The following is a 15,432-nucleotide window of genomic DNA, read 5'->3' on the forward strand; positions in this document are numbered from 1 at the left end:
TTACATAGGGCATATAGAAAATATTTGTATTTATTTAATTTTTTGATTATCTATTTTAATTTTTTATATTCATCTCTTTTGTCCATTTCTTTATTTTGTAATTATTTTTCTACATAGGGCATATAGCAAATATTTTTATCTATTTTATTTTTTATTATCTATTTTTTTTGTATTCATCTATTTTGTCTATTTTAATATACGTTTCTGTATTGGGGCGTAAGAAATTAAAGTAGTATCATCTCTAATATTTCCTAAAAAGTTTCCCACATTCACACCCATATTTTAAAATATTTCTTTTAAAATGACTAGTGACATCCACCGGCCTCAAGATGTCGCCAAGTAGCCCATTTCCGCAGTGAATAGCGCTCGCAAGACAATCGGAAATAGCAACAGTTTTCAACTCAAAGCTCTTTTTTTTTTACATCAATGGTGCTTTCAAATGAGTTTAGCTAACTAGCGCAAATGAAACTAGCATAATGACTTACCCAAGGCGAAGTCCCGCAGCTGTCCGGGAACGCCGGCCACCGTCCGCCGCCTCCTCAGCCGTCTCCGGCGCTGGAGCAGCGACTGCGAGTGGACCAGCGAGCGGCGGGCGTTGGCGTCTCTGTCGAAGCCCACTCCTGCCAAAACAAGGACATGTCAGGGGGGGAGGAGTTTGTCCCGGCAGGGGGCGGAGCCCGCCTACTTTGACAAACAAGCCAGAGTAGCCCCAAACGCTCTTCTATTCCGCTAAAAATGAATTTATCTCATTTCAGAATAATGTCTAAACATTATGAATATATTACAGTCATACCTCTACTTACGAATGCCTCTAGGTACGAACGTTTCAGGTTACAATTTTTTTTATATGCAAATGAGTGACTCGAGATACGAAAACCCCCCAAAAATAAAATGCATTTCCTTATCCATTAATTTATTTTCAATTCCCCTTAAGCAATTAAAAACTACAAAGGCAATGTGGCATATATTTTCACACTCACACACACACATACAAACACACATCCACATACACACACATACACACACACATTCACACACAAACACACATCCACATATACACACACAAACACACATACACATACACACACAAACACATTTACACACTCAAACACACATTCACATACACACACATCCACACATATACACACACATCCACATATACACACACACACACACACATATACACACACACCCACATATACACACATACACACACATTTACAGACACACAAACACATTCACATACACACACATTCACACACAAACACACATTCACATACACACATTCACACACAAACATCCACATATACAAACACAAACACACATACACACATACACACACATCCACATATACACACACACACACTTACACAAACACACACATTTACAGATACACAAACATACATTCACACACACAAGCACACACACACAAACACACATTTACACACACAAAAACACATTTACACACACAAAAACACATTTACACACACTTACACACACACAAACACACATACACACACAAACACACACACATTTACACACACACACACACACACACACACACATTCACATACACACACATTCACATACACAAACACATACATTCACACACACAAGCACACACACACAAACACATCCACACATACACACACAAACACACACACACACATTCACATACACATACACACACACACACACACACACATACAAACACACAAAAGTCTAAACTAAGTGGACGGCTTTCGGCCCTGATGGAGCGCCCTCTGACGGACAAACACGGACATTACATCTATAATGGTTACTGAGGGAGATATTTCAGTGGCGCAGGGCACATTTTCATATGCTTTATTTATTTTAAGACATTAATAAATCATTTCCTCATAATTTCCTCTCATTTTTGTGTGTTTCCTCACATTTTTCATATAAAATTGGGACATTTTGACCCATTTTAAAGGTTTTAATTGGTAGTTGTGTGAGGACCGTAGAACCAATGAGAAAATTTACATATAAAGTACACCTCTACTTACCAAATTTTCAAGTACGGAGCCAATTAATTTCGTAAGTTTTGGTACCACTGAAATATATCAGAACAGGACATATGAACAATTTTAATTTAAAGAAAATTTAAGTTTTGATGTGCTAAGCACTCAAGCCGCCGGGTGGCCATTTTGTAAGAGAAAAAAGGTTTTCTGGGTAAAAGGTTGATATCCACTGACACGTCAGCCATGACTGGCAAATTTGCTCGTCAAACACGATAAAGGACTCGGCGGCGACACAATGCACGCTCTGTGAAAGGCCGGCGCGCACGCCAAAAACGCTGTCAGGATGAAGTGCCGGAGAGGCGGATCAAGTGGCGGCCCGGGGCGCCACAAAAGAGCGCCGCGGCGTGACACCCATGACCATTGGTTCCGTGCCAATGGCTGAAAAGCCCCGCGCCGGCTTAGTTATTGACTTCCTCTTGCTTCGGCACCCCCCAAAACCCCCTTCCAAGAATCCACATCGTGTGGAAAGTGAGGCATGTCACCGTGGTGCTCGTTAAAAAGAAGAAAAATAATTTTTGAAGATGAATTAAACTCTTTTGGGCACAGGTGTCAAAGCGGCGGCCCGGTGGCCAAATCTGGCCCGCCACATCATTTTGTGCGGCCCGAGTAAGTAAATGATGAGTGCCAACTTTGTGTTTTAGGATCAAATTCAAATGAAGAGTATAGATGTATATTACATTTCCTGATTTCCCCCCTTTTAAATCAATCATTGTCATTTTTTAATCCATTTTTCTGTGTTTTTAGTTCAAAAATCATTTTGTAAAATCTAAAAATATATTTAAAAAAAAGCTAAAATAAACATTGTTTTAGATCTATAAAAACGGAATATTCAGGGCTTTTAATCCAGTTCTTTTAATCCATTTATAAAAAAAAAAAATCTAAATATTATATCTAAAATGGTCCGGCCCACGTGAAATCGAGTTGACGTCAATGTGGCCCGCGAACCCACCAGAGTCTGACACCCTTGGAATAGAGGATAAATTCAAATGATTAAAAAAAAACTTTATACAGGGGGCGGCCCGGTGGATTAGTGGTTAGCATGTCGGCCTGACGGTGGGGGACCTGGGTTCAAATCCAGGTTGGTTCACCTGTGTGGAGTTTGCATGTTCTCCCCAGGCCTGCGTGGGTTTTCTCCGGGTACTCCGGTTTCCTCCCACATCCCCCAAAACATGCATGCTAGGCTAATTGTATGCTAACTTGTTACTAACTACGAGTGATTGGTTGTTTGTCTCCTCGTGCCCTGCGATTGGCTGGCCACCCATCCAGGGTGTCCCCTACCTGGTGCCTGAAGTCAGCTGGGATAGGCTCCAGCACCCCCCTGCGATCCTAGTGATTTTTTTAGATCATTTTGAGAGATGGACTGACTCACCGGTCACGTTAATGGGGATGACGCTGGAGGCGACCACTCGCGAATCGCACTTCATCCTCTCCTCGGGCGTCGGCAGCGGCAGCGCTCGCGACCAATTGGTCCGCTTGTCCAAGGTGCTGGGCCGGTTGGGGACGGGGACCCCACCCGCCCACTCGGGGTCGCCGCACGCCACCTAAAAACACACCCAGTCGCCTGTCAGTCGCCGTCAATCGCCGCCGTCCCGAGTGACCGTTCATATAAAAAAAATGTCATCATAATAATAATCATAAATAAAATAAGAGCTGGAAAAATATTTCGTTGAAGTTAAAATATTCCCTATTTTTTTCCATATTATACAATAAAGCCCCACCAAAAAATGACCTAAATTCAACCGAACTAAAAATATAAGTATAATATATTTTTTTAAAGGCACACAAACATTTATTTACATTACTTTTTTTTTGCCAAATCCAATCCTTTGAAAACCACGTGATCGGTCGCGGGACTTCTCTAATTCCAATTCAATTCCAGATCTTTTCATCTTACCTCTAGATTGGACGAAACAGAAGCGCAAAGGAGCGCAAACGGCAGGCCGGCAGCTTTTGTGTTCTCCCCGGCGACAACCGGGCGGCCATTTTTTTGGGTTTTTTGTGTGTTTAAAAGGCAACAAAAGATCTCCTTGGAAACTTGTCCCGACTAACTAAAAGTTGGACAATGGAGGCGGCGCAAAGAAGAAGAAGAAGACGTGACAGAAGTGGTGGGCGGGGCCACAGCTGCATTTAGTAACGCTTCGTCACATTTTTTGCACAGGATGCACGTGAACGCAACGCTTGGAAAAATTGGCTATTTTTGAATGTAAAACCAATTACGTCTATTTTTGTTCTGATTCTAGTATTTTTTTATTCATATTTATCTTCTGTTGTTTAATGTTTTTGCCAGATTTTTTTAGTTGTTGCCTTTTTTTGGTGTCACTAAATGCCTTTTTTTGGCAAATATCCCCACTCCCTTTTAACTTAAAAATAAAAGTAGATGCAAGGTTTAGAACTTTTTTAAAATTAATTAATAATATGGATAAATGTTCACCGGTTTATTTTTTAAGTATTTTTTTATTTTTGAACTATGCTTACTTTATTTAAACAAATAAACAATACAATTAAAAGTTCACTGGTGTCCTTTTTTTAAAAGTGAAGAATGTAAAAACAAACTCTGCTTAATTGTTGTCAAATAAATAAACAAGAGAATAATTATAGTTTTGCCTATCTTTTAAATTAAAATAAAAAAACTAAGTAAAAAAACGTTAAAAAAAGGTTCATATTTTTTTAAATAAGTTAATTTTCTACAATTTTGCCTCTTAATTATATTTTAAAAGAAAATGGGTTAATAATAATAATGATAATGAAAATGAAAATGTTACTTTATTTAAAAAATAAATAATACAGTTAAAAGTTCACTGGTGTCCTTTTTTTAAAGTGAAGAATGTAAAAACAAACTATGCTATTTTTTTGTCAAATAAACAAGCAAGACAATAATTATAGTTTTGCCTATTTTTTTAAATTAAAATAAAAAAAACAAGTATTTTTTTTTAAAGTTCATATTTTTTAAACAAGTTAATTTTCTACAATTTTGCCTCTTTATTATATATTTGCCTATTTTTGCAATTAAAATAAAAAACTAAGTAAAAAAACCGTTAAAAAAAGGTTCATATTTTTTTAAATAAGTTAATTTTCTACAATGTTGCCTCTTAATTATATTTTAAAAGAATGGGTTAATAATAATAATAATAATGATGAAAATTATAATGAAAATAATAATAACTCTTTTCACTAATGATAAATAACAACAACAAAAAAGGCTTCCAAAACTTCAGTGAGGAAGAGGAGGAGGAAAAAGAGGAAGGGTTACAAAAGGGGGAGGGGCTAAAAGGTGGTACCTTTCTGTTCCAGGGGGAGAAGTGGCAACATTCGGTGGGGGAGGGCGGACGGGAGCTTTGGAACTGAAGTCGACAAAAAAAACACACACACACAAAAAAACAACAGGGTAAAAACAACAACAAGAACAAGACAATGGACACGACAGACCGCCACACAACAACAAAAATAAGTCACAAGACACATACATGGAGGCCAAAAAGGTAGGTTTAACATTCCTTGAAATGTGTTGCTATCATCACTTAAAGCACAGGTGTCAAAGTGGCGGCCCGGGGGCCAAATCTGGCCCGCCACCTCATTTCGTGCGGCCCGAGTAAGTCAATGATGAGTGGCGACTTTCTGTTTTAGGATCAATTTAAAATGTAGAGTATAGATGTATATATTATATTTCCTGATTTTTCCCTTTTTAAATCAATAATTGCAATTTTTTATCCATTTTTTTCTTTTGGTGTTTTTAGGTCAGAAGCATTTTGTAAAATCTAAAAATAAATATATAAAAGTGTTTTTGGTTTTCCACTTTAATATTGGATATCATTTAAAAAATGTTTCCATTGGAAATGAAAAACAAATGAATATTAGATGTTTTCCCTTACTAAGAAAAAAAAAATCAAATAAACAGTTTTATATCTATAAAAAACTGAATATTTAGGGCTTTTGATCCAGTTCTTATAATCCAATAAAAATTTTAAAAAAATCTAAATATTATATCTAAAGTAATCCCTCAAATATCGCAGACATGGCCACCATAATCGAAAAACCGTCAAGTAGGGTCACCCCTATTAAGGGGGCGTGGCTTCCGCTTGCGAGTTTCAGTGTGGATTTTCACATTTTTATGAACTTAAAAAAAATCCCCATAAAAAATGATCACGATGTAGTGAAGACGCAAAAGTTGAACCTCCAAATGGCAAGGGATTACTGCATTTTTGTGTGTGTTGAATTTGGAAGCGAACTTACCGGCGCGAATGGCGCCCTCTTCCGGGCTTTCTTGGAAGCGATTGGCGTGGACAGGTACAAAGGCATGGGCGGCAGGGCCGAGATGGACAAGCTCACCCGGCGCTCCCGCCTTTGACCCCCTGAAAACGCAGCAAAAAAACACACCAATCATTTTTAAAAAAAATCATCTTTAACATGAATCCTTTATTTGTTTATATTTTAAAATTTTCACCTCAGGGACTACTTTACAAAAATGATAAGTCAGATTTAACTGATCCTGCGGGGGGTCTTTTTGTTCATTTTCCAAACCACTTATCCTCAAGGGTCGCGAGGGGTGCTGGAGTCTATCCCAACTAACTACGGGAAGCAGCCAATCACAGGGCACAAGGAAAGAAACAACCAATCACTCATAACTAGGGTCAATTTAGCATACAATTAATTATCTTAGCATGGATGTTTTGGGGTTGTGGGAGGAAACCGGAGTACCCAAAGAAAACCCACTAAGCCCAGGGAGAACATGCAAACAGCACACAGGAAGGTCTGGATCTGGGATCGAACCCACATTCTCAGACTTGTGAGGCCGACGCGCTAACTTCCGCCGTATTTTGAAACCTCTTTACTAGAGGTGGAAATTAGTGTAGTGCCCTACATGTCCACCAGAGGGCAGAATTACCCCAGAAAAAATGCTGAGCCAGAAATGGTTTTTGACTTTTAGGAGTCGATACCCACCTGCGTGCCGTTCCCAAAGGCGGGCGTCCCGGTGCAGGTCTTGGACGCACGGCGGCCGCGTGGCCGGGCGCAAGTGGTTCCGCTGCTTCTGCCACGGAGACCGGAAGTGACACGTCAGCTTGCTCTCCGCGTCCAAATCCGACACGGCTGCAAAAGAGAAGAAAAACATTGCGGTTATTAACAAATCATGTACAACACAGGTTTCAAAGTGACCAAAAAGCAACAGGAAGTGGCCCAAAAATGCCCTAAAGTCAACAGAAATTAATTTAAAATGTACCGGAAGTGACCCAAAAGCAACAGGAAGTGGCCCAAAAATGCCCTAAAGTCAACAGAAAATGACTGAAAATGATCCAAAATGTACAGGAAGTGACCCGGATCTCCCCAAAATGTAGCAGATATCAACCAAGACTAGCGCACAAACACATTTCACTTGGCTCCACCTCCTCATTTGCATACGGATGATAGTTTAAAGCCCTGGAGAAGGAGGGGGGCGGAGTCAATCAAGCTGTGCCTTCACCCTTTTTTTACCCAAACTTTTGTCCGTGGGAAAAAAAAAACAACTCGCGCTTGCTAGCGTGACGACACAAAACGCACACAGAGCAAAATGAATGGGAGGGTTGGCGCCGGTCAATTACCTGCAGGTCTGTCTTTGAAGTGGCAAAGTGCCCTTAACAAGCACCCCCGTGTTTTCCCCGGCGACCTCCCCCCCAGCTCAACAATGCGACGGCAACATCTGCCGACCCTCCCCCGCCGAGTTCGCTAATCTGTTTACGCCGTTAATCCAAACGGTGCCGTGACCGTAACAAAGCTTCAAATATTGATGTCATCCATTCACCCCCGAGATTTGAGGGTCACGTTTGACCAAAAATACTAAGTCAACTTAGGCTGTCGCCATATGCAAGTACGCTAAAAAGCACGGTAAATAAAAAACAGGCGGTAATTTATCGCCGCGTGCGTGTTAAAATTTGGCCTGTTGTTTATATAGGAGCCTTAAATTACGTTCTCAGAGGGTCAAAGGTCGTCAACAAACTGTAAAACTAACTTTCAGATAGACGAAAACCATAAGAATAGTAAACATTGTACAGCGTTAGCATTGCTACATTGGGGCTAATGGTAAAAAAACATTTAAGGTTGTGCTAACCACTTTATTTTTCATGTTTGTGTTAAAACTTGGCCTGTTGTTTATATATGAGACTTAAATTAGTTTCCCAGATGGTCAAAGGTCGTCAACACGCCGTAAAACTAACTTTCAGAGACACAGAAATCATAAGAATTGTAAATATCGTACAGCGTTAGCATTGCTACATTGAGGCTAACGGTGAAAAAACATTTAATTTTTCATGTGCGCATTAAAACTTGGCCTGTTGTTTATATTTGAGGCTCAAGTTAGTTTCCCAGGGGGTCAAAGGTCATCAAAACGCTGTAAAACTAACTTTCAGAGACACAAAAGTAGTAAATATTGTACAGTGTTAGCATTGCTACATTGAGGCTAATGGTGAAAAACCATTTAAGGTTGTGCTAACCACTTAAGTTTTCACGTGTGTTAAAACGTGGCCTGTTGTTTATATATGAGACTTAAGTTAGTTTCCCAGATGGTCAAAGGTTGACAACATGCCGTAAAACTAACTTTCTGATAGACAAAAACCATAAGAATAGTAAATATTGTGCAGCATTAGCATTGCTACATTGAGGCTAATGTAACGCTGTACCAACCACTTTATTTTTCATGTGTTAAAATTTGGCCTGTTGTTTATTTTTGAGACTGAAGTTGGTTTCCCAGATGGTTAAAGGTCAACAAAACGTCGTAAAACTAACTTTCAGAGACACAAAAATAGTAAATATTGTACAGCGTTAGCATTGCTACATTGAGGCTAAGAGTAAAAAAAAAACATGTAAGGACCATGTGTTAAAACCTGGCCTTTTGTTTATATGTGACACTAATTATTTTCCCAGATGGTCAAATGTCGTCAAAATACTGTAACTAAGATATACCAAATAATAAGAACAGTAAACGTTGTACACCGTTAGCATTGCTAATGGTGAAAAACAATGTACAGTTGGACTACAACCATTTTATTGCCACGTGTGTGAAAAATAATTTTTCAAAATTGTTAATTCATTCATTTTCAGAAGCGCTTATCCTGACAAGGGTCGCGGGGGTGCTGGAGCCTATCCCAGCTAACAACAGGCACCAGGCGGGGGAACCCTTGGACAGCCAATCAGACGGCACAAGGACACAAACAACCTATCACTCATAGCTAGGAGCCAGTTAGCACGCGTGAGCAAATTCGCTTCTATCCGTCGCGTTTCCGCTGACTGCGGCACCCCCGGACCCGTCCACCGGCGAACGAACGTCTCGCGGCGCTACAAAACCAACAAGGAAACTTTTTCTAGAGCGTCGTCGGACGTTTTTATATCACAGCGCGGCGAGCTTGAGGTTTTTTCTCGCCGTGGTGCCGTAATACCCAGCAGCTGCGTAAACAAAAACCGCCGCAAAAACTTGAGGAAACTCAAAGTGTGCTAAAAAATAACCGTTTTTATAATAATAATAAGTAATGTTCCACTTTGCTATGGCAGGGATTTCCTTTGACTTTTTAACTCACCGCTCAAATGCTGTTTTTCTACTGGTAAAAAGTACTTTCATTTTATGGCTAACGAAAATCATCGTAATTATTGCCCACTAGGTGGCAGCGCAGTGGAATGTGGTTAGCCGTTAGCGTGCTGGCCCTTGCAGTTCTGGGTTCCATCCCAGGTGGGTCCTCACTGTGTGGAGTTTGCATGTTCTCCTTGGGTTGTGTGGGTTTTATCCGGGTACTCCGTTTTCCTCCCTCACCCCGAAAACAAGCACGCTAGGCTAATTGTTAGCTCTGAGTGATTGTTTTTTTTTTTTTTTTATCTCATTGTGTCCTGCGATTGGCTGGCAACCGATTCTGGGTTCTCCCGAGGCTTGTGTGGGTTTTCTCCAGGTACTCCAGTTTCCTCCCACAGCCCAAAAACGTCAATGCTAGGCTAATTGGATGCTAACTTGTTCCTAGCTATGAGTGATTGGTTGTTTGTCTCCTTGCGATTAGCAGGCCGACCATTCAGGGTTCTCCCGAGGCTTGTATGGGTTTTCTCTGGGTACTCCGGTTTCCTCCCACAGCCCAAAAACATAAATGCTAGGCTAATTGGATGCTAACTTGTTCCTAGCTACGAGTGAAAGGTCATTTGTCTCCCTGCGATTGGCTGGCCGACCATTCAAGGTTCTCCCGAGGCTTGTGTGGGTTTTCTCCGGGTACTTCAATTTCCTCCCACATTCTTGAAACATGCATGCTAGGCTAATTGTATGCTAACTTCTTCCTAGCTATGACAGATAGGTTGTTTGTCTCCTTGTGTCCCGCGATTGCCTGGCCACAAATTCAGGGTGTGCCCGCCTGGTGCCTGTAGTCAGCCGGGATGGGCTCCAGCACCCCCCGCGACCCTTGTGAGGATACGCGGGTCAGAAAATGAATTTTGTCCACAAGCAGCCCTCGAGTTCCTTGGTTTAGTTAGCGGCACACATTTGATTTTTGGCCCAAAAAGTGAACTTCCTGCTCGCCATTGACGGCGCCAGACGTCCAATCAATCCATCGGGACCGGGAGGGTCGGACGAAGGGACGTCGGTCATCCGCCGGAAAGATTTGAACAGGGAGGACGACGTTATATAAACGTCTGACTCGGGTCGGCGGCGGCCAGCAGACGATGCGTGGAAGCCAAAAAGACGGGAAAAAAACAGCAAAAAGCAGACGGCGAGCGAGGATGGCGAGCGAGGACGCCGCTGCGGTTGGCTAGCGGACGTTGGCCGCTTGACTGGCGGACGAGCTGAAAAAAAGCCGCTTGTGGGAAAGTTTCGGGTTTCGCCCAGCGGCTAAGTCAAGCGAGCGTTGCTGCTAATTACAGATCTCACATTGGAAACAATAGGACAAAAACAAGATGGCGTCCAAGCGTCTATTTTGCTACCGGTTTAAATGCTTTGCTCACTCGTGGACGGCCAATCCGTTGTGATTGGACGCCAGAAATGGAGATGAAAAATTTGTCAAATTAAATCCAGAAATAGAAATGGCTAAAAATACAGAGTCAATACAAATACTGTAGCTGTTATTTTATTTTGAAATGGTCGTGAGGACGTTGCATTCTGCTTGACAACACTGGCTGGCCTCCCATTGGCTGTCTCCAACCCCCCCCAAAAATCTCAATTTTTTAATGTTTTTTTTTCTTCAAATGTGGGTAAAGCACTTTAATTTTTTTGTTTAAAATTACTGGTCGAAATAAAATAAAATATTGCAAGATTTATATAATGCTAAGTTGTTTAGAAGTCATCGTAGCTTTAGCTTAAGCTTCCTCATACTTATGCACCTGCATGAATAGGAAATGTTTTTGCATATTTATTACTCATTTTAAGACATTAATAAATCGTTTCCTTATAATTTTTGTGCGTTTCTCTCATTTTTCATACAAAATTGGGACACTTTGCTCATTTTTAAAAGGGCTTAGTTCAAGGGTGTGAGACTTTAACTTGATTTCACATGGGCCGGACGATTTTAGATATAATATTTATATATTTTTTATTTTTATAAATGGATTAAAAGAACTGGATCGAAAGCCCTGAATATTCAGTTTTTTGTAGATCTAAAACAATATTTATTTGAGCTTTTTTAAATATATTTTTAGATTTCACAAAATGATTTTTGAACTAAAAACACAGAAAAAAAAGATTAAAAAATGACAATGATTGATTTAAAAGGGGGAAAATCAGGAAATGTAATATACATCTCTACTCTTCATTTTAATTTGATCCTAAAACAGAAAGTCGGCACTCATCATTTACTTTCCCGGGCCACACCAAATGATGCGGCGGGCCAGATTTGGCCCCCGGGCCACCACTTTGACACCTGTGGTTTAGTTGGTTAGTTTTTTTCAGGATGGTGAAACGAAATTGAGAATTTACATGTAAAATACTGCCCCAACTTACAAAACCAATACATTTTGTAAGTCGAAATACTAATGTAGTTCCAATAATGTACAGTTGTAACAAAATGCTTCCATAGATTAGTTTAAAAAAAATAAAATAAATAAAAATAGCCGGGTATCAGGAAGATGCTAATACTTGCCGGCTCGTCACAAAAAAAGCTCACGTTCGAGAACTATGGGCGGGGCCCCGTTGAATTTGGCCAACGCAAACCACCCAATCGAGCGTTTCATCGTTCCCAAAATTGGACATTTGGTCGACCGCTAATCGAGGCTAAGCGGCTTAGCGAGCGTCAAATTCTAACATAGCCACGGGTGACCTGGCGCGCTGCCCAAACATCCAAAAGTTGCCAGGTCAGCCCGCGGGTTGCCATCTAGACGATTGGCACGCCAGCACCTGCTTTGTCCTCCTCGGAGAGGCGACCTATCGTGTTACCCGATGCGCACATTTCCCAGAAGGCTAGTGTTTCTTACAGCTGCCCCTCAAACTAATCACGAACAACCGGACGAGCGGCATTCATTTTGAAAGGCGCAATCACGTGACGTTGTTGTTGTTCTTGTGAACGCTAAGTTCGACCCGCTAGGCTATGCCGTTGCTGAAGCGATCGTCTTGAAATTTCGTAGCAACGTAGCATGGGACGACATTTAGCGATTCTTAGAGGCAGATTTGATTTTTTTTTGTATCGGAGCAGGTATTATTTCATTTTAATAATGATGGTATAATTATTGTAAGTTGAGTTGAGGACATCCTTGTATAGGTTTAGTCATTGTTGTAGGTTTAAAAATAAATTATTAGAAGAGTTTCTAGTCATTTAAAGATATTTTCATTATTTTAGGTGAATAAAAGATGGAAAATAAAGAAAATAAATATTGTTTGAAATAATCAAAACGACGATAGTAAAGGATTTTTAAGTACAAGAATTGCAAATTTGGAAATAATAATGCCAAATAATATTAAATATAAATAAATTAATGAAAAATTATTATCAGAAAATGTAAAAAAAATGGAAAAGGAAAATTCATAACTGCATGAATACAATTTCATAATATTTTCATTATTTTAGGTGAATAAAAGTTGGTAAATAAAGAAAATAAATATTGCTTGAAATAATCAATGCGACGATAATAGAGGATTTTTAAGTACAATGATTGCAATTTTGGAAATAATGTCAAATAACATTAAATATAAATAAAAATTAGGAAAAAAATCATTAGAAAATGTAAAAAAAGGGAAAAAGAAAAATTCATAACAACTGCATGAATAAAATTTCTAAACCAGTTTTCAAACGGATACAAAAATGTAAAACTGTAGAAATACAGCTAAAAAAACTAACTGTAACTATTGAATAAAAGATAAAAATGTAATTAAAATGAGTTTTAATTCATTAATTTTTGAGTTGTGTAGTGAGCTGATGTCAGAATTACACTTAAACTGTGTAAATGAAGAAGAATGAAAACAGGAAGCCTTTCACATCGCGCTAGCTTACGAACGTGATCCCTCAACACGGATTGGACGTTTGCTGACGTCAATGGCGAGTGAGGGCTTCAAACCCGAATTCCCATCTGGACGATTTTTGCGAGGGTTTAGTCTGGAATGGCTAAAAAAAAGCCCACAAAGTCAAGTTTGAAGCAGATGTGAACCTCCCGCTTTTGTTTACCTTTCATTTTGCTTCCATCTGTCTATCATCACGGGCCTGCCGACCATATATGGACATCCCTCGGGGGACACGCCCCTTCCAAGGCCAAGTCTCTGCGGTCTGCCTTCAAGCACGGCAGTGTTAAAAAAAAGAAAAAGTCCCAGGGAGTATCTATCCGCCGAAGGCCGAGTGGAATACATGTTCGTGGCTTTCTCACGAAACGCGGGTTTCACGCTGCCCGTTGAACTTCTCGGCAAATATACGGGGAGGCTTAAGCACCCTCGCACAAAAAGAAAATGCTTTAAATTTTCCAATCGGGGGTAAACGTTATGTTTTAACTCTTTCATGACAGAATTCATTCATTTTCTAAATCGCTTTCTCCTCACAAAGTTCGCGGGGGGTGCTGGAGCCGCCCTGAATTGGAGGCCAGCCGATCGCAGCTGCACGAGGAGACAAAGAACAACCAATCATAGCTAGGAACAATTTTGTATATAATTAGCCGCAATCATTCATAGCTAGCAACAAGTTAGCAAAAAACTAGCCAATACAATTAGCATGAGACAAATAACTCCTCACTCGTAGCTAGGAAAAAGTTAGCATCCAATTAGCAGCAATGACTCAACTAGCAACAAGTTAGTGTAAAATTAGCAATACAATTAGCATGAGGACTCAAATAACTCCTCACTCGTAGCTAGGAACAAGTTGGCACCCAATTAGCAGCAATCACTCGTAGCTAGGAACAAGTTAGCATCCAATTAGCAGCAATCACTCGTAGCTAGGCACAAGTTAGCATCCAATTAGCAGCAATCACTCACAGCTAGCAACAATTTAGCATAAAACTAGCCAATACAATTAGCATGAGGACTGAAATAACTCCTCACTCGTAGCTAGGAACAAGTTGGCACCCAATTAGCAGCAATCACTCATAGCTAGGAACAAGCTAGCATCCAATTAGCAGCAATCACTCATAGCTAGGAACAAGTTAGCACAAAACTAGCCAATACAATTAGCATCAGGAGACAAACAACAAATCACTCATAGCAAGGAACAAGGTAGCATCCAATTAGCCTAGCCTACATGTTTTGGGGCTCTAGCAGGAAAGCGGAGTACCCGAAGAAAACCCAGACAAGACCAGGGAGAACATGCAAACTCCACACAGTGAGGACCCAGCTGGGATCAAACCCTCGACCCTAGAACTGTGAGACCTACACACTAACCAATTAACCACCGGGTCACCTCAGTCATTTTTTTAAGGCATCCATCCAAAGAGCCCCCTACGGCTCGCGAGCCACAGCTTCCCTACCCCCGCCTTAACCTCTCCACGGGTTTCTAAGCGCTGGTCTTTGAACTAGCAAAGAACCCTTGAAGAAGATCGAGTTACCGTCCAAACAAGGTCGGTTATGTTAATCAATTAAGGCATTTGACCCCGCCCCCTGGGGCCCCCACACCCGACCCCCCCCTTTGGGCCCCCCACTCTCCAGTTTCACGCACCGCCGCGACTTCCCAGAAGAAAATACCTCCGCGGGGAGGAGGACACGCTCCACCGAGGGTCCTACGAAATCCTCTTTTGGGACCTCCCCGCATTACGTAAACCCACTCGCGCGCCATCCCATAAAAACGAGGAACTTAAAGACAACCCCGACAAAATCCCCATGGGGAATTTCAAAAGTCACCACGCGGGTTTGAACGAAAACAAGGAGCTCGGGGGTCATCGGCGCGGTCCCTTGACCAATGGGAGGGGCTTTGTGCGGGAGGGGGGCGGGGCCTGTGTGTATTTTCGTTTTTTTCCCCTGGGTGACTGCCCTCTTTTCATTGGCTTTCGCCATTTA

At 40.9% G+C, this 15,432-nt stretch overlaps 1 protein-coding gene across 3 annotated transcripts in view; it reads right to left on the bottom strand.

The window, feature by feature from the left end:
* Positions 1 to 15,432, bottom strand: part of LOC144078712 (actin remodeling regulator NHS-like) — a 38,881-nt gene that overhangs the window by 4,812 nt on the left and 18,637 nt on the right. Inside the window, exons 1-6 of one of the 3 annotated variants that reach the window (XM_077607020.1) lie at positions 13,625 to 13,989; positions 6,981 to 7,127; positions 6,273 to 6,391; positions 5,321 to 5,383; positions 3,412 to 3,583; positions 486 to 620 (exon numbers count right to left, since the gene is read on the bottom strand). In XM_077607020.1, coding sequence (XP_077463146.1) covers positions 486 to 620; positions 3,412 to 3,583; positions 5,321 to 5,383; positions 6,273 to 6,391; positions 6,981 to 7,127; positions 13,625 to 13,631 — 643 coding nt within the window. In that variant the 5' untranslated portion in view covers positions 13,632 to 13,989. Of the gene's footprint in view, positions 1 to 485; positions 621 to 3,411; positions 3,584 to 5,320; positions 5,384 to 6,272; positions 6,392 to 6,980; positions 7,128 to 13,624; positions 13,990 to 15,432 lie in introns of those variants that run through there. The other 2 variants (XM_077607018.1, XM_077607019.1) reach the window with 2 other exon arrangements.

Source organism: Stigmatopora argus, chromosome 8 (assembly GCF_051989625.1).
Source record: "Stigmatopora argus isolate UIUO_Sarg chromosome 8, RoL_Sarg_1.0, whole genome shotgun sequence".
NCBI lineage: Eukaryota > Metazoa > Chordata > Actinopteri > Syngnathiformes > Syngnathidae > Stigmatopora > Stigmatopora argus.